Source organism: Copidosoma floridanum, unplaced genomic scaffold (assembly GCF_036245765.1).
Source record: "Copidosoma floridanum isolate Cflo_tuat_1 unplaced genomic scaffold, Cflo_Japanese_pri ptg000031l, whole genome shotgun sequence".
In the NCBI taxonomy this organism is placed as follows: Eukaryota; Metazoa; Arthropoda; class Insecta; order Hymenoptera; family Encyrtidae; genus Copidosoma; species Copidosoma floridanum.
In genome coordinates, this window is record NW_028321908.1 from 5,756,266 (window position 1) to 5,770,440 (window position 14,175).

At 34.3% G+C, this 14,175-nt stretch overlaps 1 protein-coding gene across 3 annotated transcripts in view; it reads right to left on the reverse strand.

Annotated features, from left to right (window-relative positions):
- carmine (AP-3 complex subunit carmine) overlaps positions 1–13,555 on the reverse strand; it is a 278,243-nt gene extending 264,688 nt beyond the window's left edge. For 2 of the 3 annotated variants that reach the window (XM_089597243.1, XM_089597245.1), the window contains exons 1-4: positions 13,431–13,555; positions 13,177–13,361; positions 12,873–13,107; positions 12,639–12,798 (exon numbers count right to left, since the gene is read on the reverse strand). In XM_089597243.1, the coding sequence (XP_089453369.1) occupies positions 12,639–12,798; positions 12,873–13,107; positions 13,177–13,361; positions 13,431–13,465 (615 nt within the window). In that variant the 5' untranslated portion in view covers positions 13,466–13,555. The remainder of the gene's footprint in view (positions 1–12,638; positions 12,799–12,872; positions 13,108–13,176; positions 13,362–13,430) is intronic. The other variant, XM_089597244.1, reaches the window with a different exon arrangement.
- Between the last annotated feature and the right edge of the window lie 620 nt (positions 13,556–14,175).

Sequence of the window (14,175 nt, forward strand, 5' to 3'; positions counted from 1 at the left end):
TTAGAGCTGTAAAGATTCAAAGCTCACGAAAAATATATTATTGAAAAATTTTTTTTTTCTTATCTTACAACTTTAAACCAGCAGAGCAAGAAAGTTCTGGAGCTTAATCTCTACGTTTTTTATCGCAAAAAAATACAAATTCTACCTATTTAATCTGGATTCCAGATTTAAAATCTGGAAGATTCAAAAGAAGATTCAAGGGTTGTAGTGAAAAAATGATCTCTCACTTAATAAATTCTTTCGTCATTTTCTTGACGCCTAAAATTGTATTCATTAGATGCATTTAGAGTTTTCCTTCCAATTCAACTTCTTGTGACTTTTGGCATGCTTAAGACTTTTGTGGCCCCTAAAGGCTATTTTCTGTCAACTTTGTTAATTTCGAATTTATTTGTTGGCAAAGTAGTTCGACGTCCGATAACCCTAAAAAGGACCAGTGAGCTTCTTAAGTAAACTCTTTCTTGACTGAAGTTTTCAGCAAACGTGATTGCCTCTATTGGCCAGGTGCAAGTGATGGGAGGGGATAGACGAGTCAACGCCAGCGTACATAGTGGAGAAAACAGGAAACCTGGGGTACCAAATTACTGTCATTTTTTCTTAAGGAAAAAATAACAGTATTTCGTCAAATTTACAGATGTTATCATCACGTATGCATGAATAGTATCAGTATTATGAAATTGTCGTTACAGAAATGTAAAAAAATGAACTATGTGGTGCCAAGAACGGTTGTAAAATGTAACAATATATTAATAAAGCCTCGTTAGTATACGATCAAGAGCACACTCTCAGAAGTAGACGGCAAAAAGAAATGTAAGTACGTGAAATAAGACATGATCATTGTGATTTCTATTATTTAAACGTTTATGAAATATGGGTATAAGAAAGTGCTGTGTTGTTCAGTGTACTAGTAGCACAAAGACAGATGGAGTAAAATTACATAAATTTTTATGATTATCTAACTGTAAATAAATCAAGTGCATTGCAACTTATAAAATCTTCAAAATAATCTGAATAAAACGTACATGCAGGTTAACTTTGTAGGGAGCTGAAGTTACCAAGGTCTGCCTCATTAAGACGGCACTTGTCAAACTGCTAACTCCATCACTTTGAAATTCTGTAACATCGCATACATGACTACTTTCAACCAAGTGTTAACTCTTTTTAAGGCTTCAGAGTTAAAACATATCGAGTGCGATATTCTTTAAGCCTCTTTTTGTGATAACATCCATTATCAGATGAATAAATATACTAATTTTATACTAATTCATTGATTATTACTAAAAGTGTGCATCGGTGTATGCTGTTGACGTATAATGTGGGTACCCACGGTTCCATGATTTGAACACCAAGAGTGGTACTGCATGACATGCACCTGGCCAATACCTCAGGGTGATCTTCTCTGGCCTGTTATCGCAGCACTACACTGATCAGGAACAAAACTACAACTTTTGAAGCTTTGGAGATAGTTGTAGAGCTCTTTCCCAACGTCTCCTGGTATAACGTCGAAGACGTTGGTGTCTAAAGCATATTCTTTATTTGCAGACTCAGTTGTTTTGGTGATCTAAGGTGAAGAGGTTGGTTCATGATGCTTGCCTGTTAAAAACTGTCCCGTTGGCTCACATTTATTACTTTTTCTTCATAGCTGTTAGGTTCTCCCAGCGCAGTCCTTGGAGAGGATTGGTGATTCCTGGTTGAATGTTTTAAGTCGAGAGTATAATATAGGGTCATCAGGCACCAGGGTTCCCAGCCTTGCGACGAACAACTCTACTAGTTACGTCTGCCAGTTAATGCCTGACTTGGTTTAATAGTGGCCGGTTTTACGTAGTCTTTTAGTTGACAAAACGTCTCCAAAAATCGTAGTAAAAATGTATTTGTTGGCAAGGTAATTTAAACTCAAGTGATCCTTAAAAGAACCGACGAGATTGATGGTTAAGTAGGGAACGTAAATACTTATAATGGCCCTGAAAAGGGCCAGTGGTAAAACTTGCAGCTATTCCTTATTATTTTTCTTGATGATGGAGAGCCAGCTGCGGGTAGCTTTATTTCATCATTAGAGTCTCTGTGTACGGAGACCGTAAAGGAGAGAGGTACGGTGCTAACGAAAGAATATCTCGTCTTCAGGTCGCTCCCCGGTTAACCAACCGTTCATCGTTAGTCAAGAAAGTGGGCCTAGAAAATACCTTCTCTATAGGTATGCCGTTGGGACGACCACTAAGGAGGCCGGTGTGGCTGCCGGTTCTCTGCAGGGCTGTCTTCCCCGGCTCGCATTTAAAGTAGAAAATTCTCTGACGGCACCAGGTCGGATGGTTGAACGGCCACAAAGCTCTGAAGTGCTGGAGCAGGTTGTGCTCTGGCTAGAAACGTTTCCTTGTATTCCACCGGAGACGTTGACGTTCCGAACGCCTGTTTTTCCGTGGCATTCGTTTATTTTGGGGATCCGGGATTAAACCCGATTCATTCCGATTGCCCATGAAAGAAGAGTGGCATCGGTAGCCGGAATGCCCAGCTGCACGACGGATTACTCTGTTCATGGTGTAGTGCCGATGATCGAATATGATAATCGTTAACTCGATGGGGCATGTTATAATCACTCTTTACTATCTTTGATTGCGGGTAGCTTCAAATTTACCTCGACGCGACCTAGCGGATCCTACTGAACTAAAGCGCAAAGCTAGCTTATTTTAGCAAAACTTTGAGCTTATTTATCGCTATTGTTATTAACTTTTTTGAAAAAAAAACTATGCGAAAACCATCTCGGAATCATGAAGAATCAGTATGCAAAATTTTAGCAAAATAGGTTCAGTAGTTTTCGCGGTTAGCAATTACAACAGTTTTAGCGACTTTGCTTTATATATTAGTAAGAAGATATAATTCTGATGAGAAGTATACATATAAAATAAAAAAAGTCTTGACAAAATTTCTGTTTATTATTTCATGGTCGTCCCGTACAATAAATTCTTGTTGAGAAAATACAACTGCCGCATAAACGTTGAACTTCGCACATCGATATAAAGTATTAAATATATATTTGATTACCTTTATAAAGGAAGTGATAAAGCTCATTGCAAAATACAAAAAGAAAATTAAATTAAAAGTGAAAATTATACTCGAGCAAAAATACTTTACGTACTGTCACACTTTGTGGATTGTCGTTATTTAAGCCCGATAGAAGCAGCATGGAGAATTCAAGAATTTTCTTTCTGCGGTAGAAGTCATCTAGTATTGTATTTACTTATCTACTTAGAGGATTAACAAAAAATTGTTTTTGAAGACAGTAAAATTCAAAAATTACTTCAAAATTATAAAATCTCTTTAACAACATGGTTTGAAGTGAACAAAATTAATAAGACGTCAAAATCAATCAAATACGTTAATATTACTGAATATTATACATTTGATAATACAATAAAAAATGGAACAAATGAGAACATTCAAGTAAAAATATAAGAATTGCTAGATTAAACGTGGTTTCTCCAAAAGATCAAGAGAGATTTTTTTTTAATTGATCTTGAATAAAGTAGCAATTTAAACATATTTTGCAGATTTAAAATTTGTTGAAAATATCATGTACAATACTTTTAAAGAGACAGCTATTTCTATAGAATGAATAGAACATGATTCTTGAATAGATACAATTTTTGAAGAAACATGCAACGTTATGCTACCTTTTCAACTTCACAAGTTTTTTGCATAGCTTGTGAAACCTGAAAAATTTTTTTAATATGTAGAATTTCTATAAAAGATTACAAAGATGGAAAAATAAAGCTCTTTTACGTTCAAACGAAATTCTTATGTCTGAAAACATGTTTTGTCTAAATTTTAGTTCACCAGAACCAACAGAATCGATAAAAAATAAATTTCGATGCGATAAAAATGGAATTGTATTTTTGAAACATAAACTGTATAAAATGTTTTCAAAATTAAGTAATGATCGAAGTCTGATTTTTCAAGAAATAATAAAATTAAAAAAAAATTTTTTTCATGGATGGTTGAGTAGAATTATTTGGAACAAAGCTTTTATGATACCAAGAAAAGGATTAGAAATAGTTGACAGAACTTTAAATATTTGTCTGATGACAAAAGCCTTTTAGAGATAAAATAATAATTTCAGGTGGAGACTTCTATCGAAGTCTACCAGTTGTAAAAAATGGAGACAAATAAGTTTTATCAGTGGCATAACGACGGGAGGGGGGAGTGCGGACCGCCCCTGGCAGCACCACTGAGAGGACGGTACGTTTTTTATTTTATAATTGGTGAAAAAATATATATTTACATTATTTAATCATTCTGTATATTTAATTATATATTCAAGCGTATGCCTTCACTGAGACAAAATACTTTTGAATAAACCGCCAATACAAGAGATATAAAAGCCTTTAATTTACTTGTGGCTCTCTCTGTTACACTTCTTCTACATACCTATGCTTACTCTGTGCTTACTGGAGTCTGGACTTATTTGTGCTGCGTATTGCACGATCTGTATTGTCTGGTATATGTTATAGCGAGTATATGCTCTAAGGTGTTGCGTGGATCGAACAAGAAAAGAGTTTTATTTATAGTTATAGCGAAACTATTGTGCTATTGAAAGATTCGAGACACTCGGAAAATAATCGAATATTTAAAAAAAGCTACTGCACTGTGAGAAAAAGTATGAATGAACCCTGAGCAGCGGAGCTAAAAAAGTCATAAAAGAAGCGGTATACTTAAGTGTGCTAGAAAATTCAGCCAGCCTCTATTTACTTTTGTTAGTGAATCCGAACTTTCAAGCAATCCTTTCAAATCAGGTATCGTATCAAAATTTCTTTGTTTATATTACAGTTGACGTATTTACGTATAATTAAACTGAGACTACGATCGAACTTGATTCAACGCGATAATGAGGAATAATACGGTTTTGAAGAAAGGTAGTAAACGTGCACGAGAAAGCTAAGTGCTGAGTACAAACAAAGCTTATTTCTGATTTACCTGCAAGATTTTATTTGTGTATATAAAGTACCCTTGTTTTTGTTTACATTTGTATTACTGGCATGTTTATACATAGTCTATTGTTACGTTACGATTTGTGGATTACAGTTCATCATTTTACGCAATAGGAACTCTATTATGAATTTTAGCACAGCCTCTTCGTTATAAAATTTGTAAATAAGCTTAAAATGAACAAATAGCTTGATTTGGTGTCGTTTTAATTACTTTCAGATAATGAAGAGGCAAAAAGAATGTGGTGATTTTTATAGGAAGCAAAAAAGGCCAGAGAAAAAGAATGTATGAAGAATACAGGAGCAATACTTAAATGTTTTGAATTCATTGGCAAAAAATGTGTCAGAATGTGGTACAGAAAATAGTATCACCTCAAGTCAAAAATCTGTTCAGTTTTGTAGTAGCGATCGAGTTGATTTTGAAGTTTTGGCTAATAAACCAGTTATAGTTGGTAAAAAACTGGAACCGACGGAAGAAGTTGAAAGCCCCGAAGAAATTAATACTGTTGAAGGCATAGTTTTAGTTGATTCCACAGAGTCTACGGGTGCATCTGAATCTATCAGCGATTGCAATGATATTGGAACTTAGCCTGTCCCGGTCCCAGATAATTTTCGAATTCTCGTTGTGACTCGAGGTTATCGAACAGTGCAGCACCTTGACTGCGAATTCGCTGAAGTGATTCGTCCAGGGCCAAGAGATTCTACCAAGAGACCCAAGGGAGTTGTTAGAAAATTAAGCCACGACTGGTTTTTCATAATTATGCCAAATGGCGAAAAAATTTTAAGAACGTGGATGGCTTATTCTCCTTTTAAAAAAGCATTGTTTGGCACTTGCTGTCGATTGTTTGGAGTGACTGTGAATGATAAATCTGGGTTTAATACTATTCATGGCTTTAATCAGAAGAGGAGCTAGATGACATCGATGTCAAAGAGTTTGAAATTGAGAAAGAACGGTTACGTAATTTCGTTACTATAGCTGACCTGAAAGATCAAGACACCATCATGAAAGGACCACTTAAGCTGCTAGAATTTGTTCAGGAGCATAGTTATGGTATTTGTGTTTCCAACGTTGTAATTATGTTTCGAATTTTTTTGACTATAGCAATCAGTGTTGCTGCATGTGAACGTAGCTTCTTAAAGCTAAAGTTAATAAAAAATTATTTGAGGTCTACCATGGGTTCCACGCGATTAAGGACGTTCGGTAGAGATAGAACCCTGTAATGAATCTTTTTGAAATTTCAACCAAACGTTTTTATTGTTGTTACAATGAAGCTATTAAAATTTCAAGAGGTTCGTCTGTTTCGTTCTCGAGATATTGAGTTTCAAAGTTCAGTCATTTTAACACGGTCGCTTATGAGAAAACTTATAAAAACTCAGTTTAAAAAAAATTGGCGTGTTAAATGTCTCCAATTTTTTTATATGCCACAGATAATGTTATTAACTATATGTACACAAAGTTTCGCGACGATCGTCTGATTAGTTTATGAATAAAAAAATTAAATGACAGTTTGACAAAAACGCAACGGCAACGTCGCAAGAAGCGGGAAATTCAAAATGTTCCAGGACGTAAATCAGTCAATATTTGAATATTATGGTAGATATTTATGTATTTCTGTATAAAACATAAGCTTATGTATGTGTGTAAGTATTTGAACATAGGTTCCACCCGTACCCATAACAAAACAATGTATTATAATAACACATATTTATTTTTATTAATAAAATTTTCAATTTGTAATTTTTATACAATAAAATTTTTTTACACAAGATAACAAAATCACATGCTTGTAGTAATTGCAGAAACTAGAGTATATCCTCATTATTTAACATATCACTTTCAATGAGACTTTTCAAGTCACAAAAAAATTATAGAATTTGATTTATATTAGCTACGGATATAATTGTATGTACATATATCTGTCACAAGTCTTTTTAATCATTTATTCATGTTTAATACATTGTTATAATGAATAAAAATCAAATGCTTACACCTTTAGCACAAATATATTACAAATATACACGTACGCTGCCGTAACCGACGCAGCAGACAGTGCAGACACTGCAGAGTGCACACCACCTGATGTGTGTATGTATGTGTGTACATGAACACTCATACATTGGAGACCCGCGCAGCGATGCCAAGTCTTCACTCATCACTACTTCCTCCTTGCCCCGCAAGTAGTTCTCCCCCGCTATCTCTACCGAACGTCTTTAAGTGATTTGGCCATTTCGTCAATCGAACAAAGTTTTACCGATAAATGTTATTTTGACCAAGTTATAAATGATTTTGCTGCGTGTAAGGCCCAAAAAGTTAAATTGTAGTCGATTACGTTAATATCGTTTTTGTATATTATAGATTTACATCTGTAGACTTAGACTTAGACATGATTTCTATTATTATTTATGAATCAGAAAATATTACTGTATTATATTTGCATTTATATAATAATATATTATTCCTACTAAGTTTATTAAAAATGATTTTACTTTTATCACTGATAATATATTATATTGTTATAATAATAAAATAATATAACAATAATATTAATAATAATAATAATAGTATTACTAATAATAATAATAGAAATAAAAATAATAATAATAACAATAATAATAATAAAATTTTAATGTCATTACAAGGGCGGCAAATTATGGTTCCGCCCCGGGCGCCCATAGCCAACGCTACGCCGCTGCATTTATTTAAAAAGCCTTCGAAAGACTGAATTATTTGATTCAAGGTGCTAATGTATTAAGTAATACAATTATTTACTGAAAACTGCAGACGGCCTCTGGATCTCTAAATTACCTAGAGGCTTTTGCTTTTTAGTTAAAAATGTGATTATTTTAAATTGAAAGGCTTCTTGAACACTGAGTTATTTGGTTAATTCATTAAAAACTTTTGGACTTTATATCGTAATAACTGAGTTAATCAGTATAATTCACTACAAAACCGACGGCATTTTATTTAGCACAATAGGCTTTGTAGTAGATTCCAAGCGGCAATTACTTCATTAACTTTATTACTATTAATTGTGTGTAAAAAAAAATTAAATGAAAACTGACCAAATTTAATAACAAAGCATAAAGTTTAAATTTGAGACTGTTATAACACTTATAATATATTAAGTGCTTCCAGTAAAACTTCATAGCAGTGATAAGTTATAAATTTTTATTATTTTTTATTGTAAAATAAAGTTATATTCTAAATTTAAATTTTTTAATTTAAAATCTAAATTAAAAAGAAAAAGAAATAATTATCAAAGTTTGAAAATTTTTAAAATGCGCATGGAACAATTGCAACTACTAAAAAATTCATAAAAAATTGAAAATCTGGACAGATGAGATTTTGGCATAAGGAATCACCTGATTTCTGAAAGGAGGGACGTCCCCCTCTTTAGACAGGTTAGGAAAGGCCTTATAAAAGGGGTACTTAATATTGATGTGTTGTTAACACCGGCGCAAATCATAGCTATGATTGACAGTACAAACGCTAAAATCATTGATGCCCAAAGACTGAACAGGAAAAAAAGAACACCAAAGAACGATGATGACAAATGGATTTTCTATGAGACCGTGCTGCTGACCTTCGAAGATCAGACCCTTCCTCATGAGGTCACAGCGTGCTATACCATTGAAAAGGTGGAACCCTATGTTTCCCGCCCTATTCAGTGCTAAAACTGCTGTGATATCGGACACATAGCTGCAAGATGCAGAAATAAGGCGCTGTGCATAATGTGTAGACAAAAAAAGCTCAAAAATCAGGGCTGTAAAGGCTCAGTACTTAAATGCATCAATTGTGAAGAAGCCCACAAGAGCATCGACTCCAACTGAATGGTATACAAAGCGTAATATATAATTAATGTTCTGGTGGCCTATGATAATGACGGAATTCTCTGTGAAATTACTTTTGCAACACCTTCAGGAAAGCCATATGGCATTACATATGGTTTTACATGTAGCATTACATAAGGGATTTCAGTTTGGTGATGTCATATGTAATTCCATATGGAAAAACACATGGAATTACTAATTGGAAAAAGAAAAAATTTTTGTCATCTGGAAATAACTGCGAAATACCGGAATAAGTTATTTGCAGTTAACAGATTATATTATCATGTAAATGATAACTCCAAAACAAGGGAGTTCAGCTGATTGCGCTTCTATATAAAAAAAATTTAATTTTTCCATTTTTCTTTTCTTCAGAAATATTACTTGAATCTCCTTGGTTTGGAGTTTTCATTCGGATGGTAACATTGAATGTTCACAGCAAATGACGCATTATGGTATTTTACAGTTATTTCTAGATGATAAAATTTTTTTATTTTTCCAAATTGTAATTCCATGTGTTTTTCTATATGGAATTACGTACGGCATCACCAAGCTAAAAATCTTATGTAATACCATACGTAAAACCATATGTAAAGTCACATGGTTTCCCTGAAATTATTACAGAAGTAATACCACATAGAATTTCGTCACCTTTTTTCAGGTAAGAATAGCTCATATAGCAATAATGAGCTCAAAATTTTATAATGGAATGCTACAAGCATTGGTAATAAATTAGACTTACTCACACAATTATGGCTCAAAAAGAATAATTTAAATTGTAAAATTTTGACACTGTTAGGTACGACAGGCTAACGGACGAGAAAGAAAGCGGGATTGCGTTCTACGTGAGGAAAGGCCTAACATTAAAGACCGTAAACTTGAACGTCATGTACGAAAGTCTAGAAGTCAACTCAATCTTGGTCGGCACCGGTGGAGGAGACCTCGTAATAACGGCTTGTTATGTAGGTCGTAAAAGAATAACAATAATTTGACCCAATCTGAATTCTCCACACTAACCGAGGAGATTGGCAATGACGACAACTTTCTATTGGTGGGGGGACTTAAATGCGCACCACGCTCTCTAGGGCAGCGATAAATTTTGCCAGAACGGCCATACTGTTTATGATAACTTAGACTTTGACAAGTTTTTTCTCCTGAATAACGGCCAACCCACATATTGTTATTCTCATGACGGGGAGCTAAAATTCTCTAACATTGAATGAAAATGTAGATTCAAATTTTTATGTTTCCTATACATTCTCAGACACCCTGTATTTAACAGTGACTCAATCATTAACTCTTTTGAACGCGTACAAAAAAACTCTGAAAATCCAATCTATAGCTCTAACTTCACCAAGTCACTCATTTTTTATTGTTACCATGGCAGCGGCATCATAATGGCCTTGTCATTTAATCTAATACATACCCAAAAAATCAAAGAACCCTGGCGCCGCGGGCCACTTTCAATAAGCTGCTGATGGAGCGTGGTGCGACTGATATTTTCACTGATGGGACGAGACACTCAGGGTGGTTGCAACGGCGAGCCAGATGTGGGCTTCGCAATTTGGAGTAATATTGATTTTTTTTAAATGTCGCATAAGATCGCATAAGTTAACTGAATATTGATATAATTTGTTTTAAGGAGGCTCAACACACCTACCGAAGTACTTGTAATATGGATGAAATTGAAATCCACGGTCAATGAGTATGTTTTTTTACCTCTGTGCAAAATTTCAGCATAGGTTGCTCCAGAAAATTTTTTGTAAAATGCGTTACAAGTGAGCGTCTTATCAGAGCCTCTTATGGAGACGGCACTTTTTTCACCGGAAATCTCATCATAACTCTCAAATCAATTCCTGCATGAACAAAAAACTAGAGACATGTAGTTTAACTATCACTCTTTCAATTAAACATAAGAAATATATAGTTTGCTTCAGAGTTTATTGAGATATTTCCTTCTCAAGTACACTAATAGACACGATTAAAAAAATGGTGGTTCGAATGTCGTCTGCAAAAAACGCGCCAAGCAGAAATGTATTCAAAAATTTATTATGATTGAATTGAATAAATATATTTCTTTACTTCGGAACAAAGTAGTGCAGTTTGATAAAAAAACCATATGATGAAGAATACAAATAGTTATGCGTAATGCGTAAACTTTTATTTAAAGTATTTATTAACTTATAATAGACACTTTGTGGACATTGTTTGGCGACTGATATTAACTATCCTTATGTACAATAAAAGGTTATATCTACGTAAACATCAACCACCACATGAAGCAGACGAAGCTTTTGTTCTGCTCTGCAGTGGAAGTAATAATATATATGGATATAGCCATGACTATACCTGTGTATGTTGTTGACTACATATAGAGTGTTGAGCCTCCTTAAACAAGATAATAGGCATCTGTTCATAACAAAACTATGTTACATGATTGCATTGTAATATTGAAAAGATATTGAGCCACCAAAAATAAAAAAATTATGTTAACGCTTAGTCATTAAAAAGAGAGGTTATGTTGACAAAATTATCATTTTAACGTGAATTGTAGAAATTTTTTATTTGATGCCTTAACGATGTTCTAACCTTATAATGTAATCACGTTACATAGTTTTATTATGAATAAAGTGTCTCTTTCCTTGTTTAAAACAAATTATATCAGTATTCATTTAACATCACTTTGAATTAAATCACTCGCCATAGGTGTGGCTTACAGGCTTAAGACTGTAAGGAATCAGATACACGGAACCACGTAAAGCGTAAAGCGTATCGCGTATCGCGTGAAATTATAGGATCAGGGAAAGTTAGGTAAGGTACGGTTTACGCGAAAAAATTCGTCATCGTGCACATGGGAGTGTAAAATTCGCGCGTAAGTGTTTTTAAACCAATCAAAGGCAGTATTTCGTTGGCTTTGCACATGCTGTTTCGCTTGCACTAATGCAAAAAATAAAGTTACGCGCGTATTTTTACTCCCATGTGCACAATGACGAATTTTTTCGTGTAAGCGTAAATAAAATACACAATCTGTGAATACAGTCAGCAGCTAAATTTCAACGATAGCAATTAAAGTGTCAATTGTGTAATGAATTGGACTTTTAACTTGGATAAAAAACCATATCGTAAGAATTTTGGGCAAATTGTGGAAAGCCTATACGACTAATGTCTATGCAATGACTTAATATCGCAAAGAAAATGTGAGACGTGTTATTGAGCTGTATAAAATGCATTTACGGCTCTCAAAAAAAAATTTAAAAAACGAGTATGAAGACAAATTACAAATACTTGAAAACTTCGGGTTTTACGCCTTTTCGTTATCCCAAACTGGCGTATACCTAACCTTCCATACTTTTGCGCAATACGCGATACGCTTTACGCGGTTCCATGTGCCCGCAGCCTAAGACGCCTATGTACAGGCACCCTTAGCTATAGTTGCCGCAGTGTTGCCAACATAGCGTTGCGCGGAATATTTAAAATTGTACGCGATAAATTTGAATTTCTAAGCTGGAATGAAATTATTTGCACCCTCGCAAGCTTCGCTCGCTCGGTCGCGCTGTACATAAAATAAACAAATCTATTCACAATAAATAAATTTACTGCGTCTATAATTTTGAATTTCCTGCGTTACACTGTGTCGAAAACCTTGTGACACCTGTAGCTAACTTCTCAAAGGGTGTTCTAAACTGCACATCCACCGCCTTGTCTAGTGAGGATAATTGTAGGCTCCACAAAATTTTTCAAAAACGATTAATGGACTTGAGAAGACTATGGATTGTACTACTAGTATTTTTATCACGGCAGTAGGCAAACACAATTTCGAATTAGAATTAAACTTACACATCCTTGAATTTCAGCGAAAACGACTGCCCCAGTTTTATCTATAATTGCATCTACTTCTTCAATAATATCAAAATATGCTTCATTATTAGTATATTTCACTCCCATGCGACGCCATGGAACATTAGATAATTGGCCAATGGGTAAAATTGAACTCACACTGAAATAAAAATTCCATCTATTACTACAAACTTTTAACAATATAATTTGCAGTATTTTAAGGTGTTAGCTCACTTAGATTTCCCAGTCACTGTATTGGCTATTGTTCTTAATATATTTGGTGGCTTAATTAATTCCTGTAAAATGTTGGATTCTGTTGCAAATGGAAAACCATTATCCAGCATTTCATCTAATAGTTCGTAAATAACTACATAATTGTCTTTTATCACTGTTTCCGAGCATTCATTGAAATAATCATCAAATGTATTGACAATACAATGTAAAAATTCAATTACGAATAATGGTGGAACTAAAACAAATATGCAATATTCAACAAATACAAAAATTTACATTGAACTGAGGATTTAATTTTAGATACCCTCTGTGGAGCAAACTGCTACAAAAAACATGTTGCATCGGTAAATACTTATCAAGTAATGATGAGGAGTTGCAATAACTGGAGGAGTATCTTCAGAAAACAAGACTTTGTGTTGTTGATCGAAAAAATAGTCACATAGTGAACGTGCTACTGCACTTTTCCAGTGCTTTTCCAAAAAAACATCCCTGATGGAAATTAAATATAAATAAACGTAGAATATCTATTTTGTTTAATTTAAGGTCCAAAAAACATACCCGGAACTGTTGATGACGTAAATACTGTGAATCATTATTTATGTATAGTATAAATTTTTTGTTAATATGTCCAAAGATACATAACCTCACAACTACATTAATTAAAGGCCTACGCAGTCAAATTGACATAAGGTGCACAGTGAACAGTGCACAAGAATAACAGTGGTTGGTATACCTATATACACAATGCAAAGCGCGTTGTGCTTTACGTTTTTATATATATAGATATACCAACCAATGTTATTCTTGTGCACTGTGCACTGTGCACCTTATGTCAATTTGACTGCGTAGGCCTTTAACCACAGGTCACTACTTAGCACGCAAATGCGATAACAGAAAGGAACACAAACATATACACAACACATCCATACACAACATCGAACGTGGGTATCTATCTCTTTCGCACAATTTCACCTTTGGCAGAGTGCAAGAGAGACAGATGTCCACGTTCAATGTTGTGTCTCCGTCTACTTGTGCTCCAGCGCCGTACATAAGAACAAGCAGTCTATTTCTTATATGTTTATAGTTGACGTTCTTGCGCTGAGACCTATAGACATATAAAAAATTTAGACTGCTCGTTCTTTAGTACGACGCTAAAGCACAAGTAAGAAGAGACAGAACATCGAACGTGGGTATCTGTCAATCTGTCTCTCTCGCACACTTTCACCTTTAGCAACGTGCAAGAGAGACAAATATACACGCTCGATATTGTGTCTCTTTCTACTTGTGCTTTAGCGCCATACTT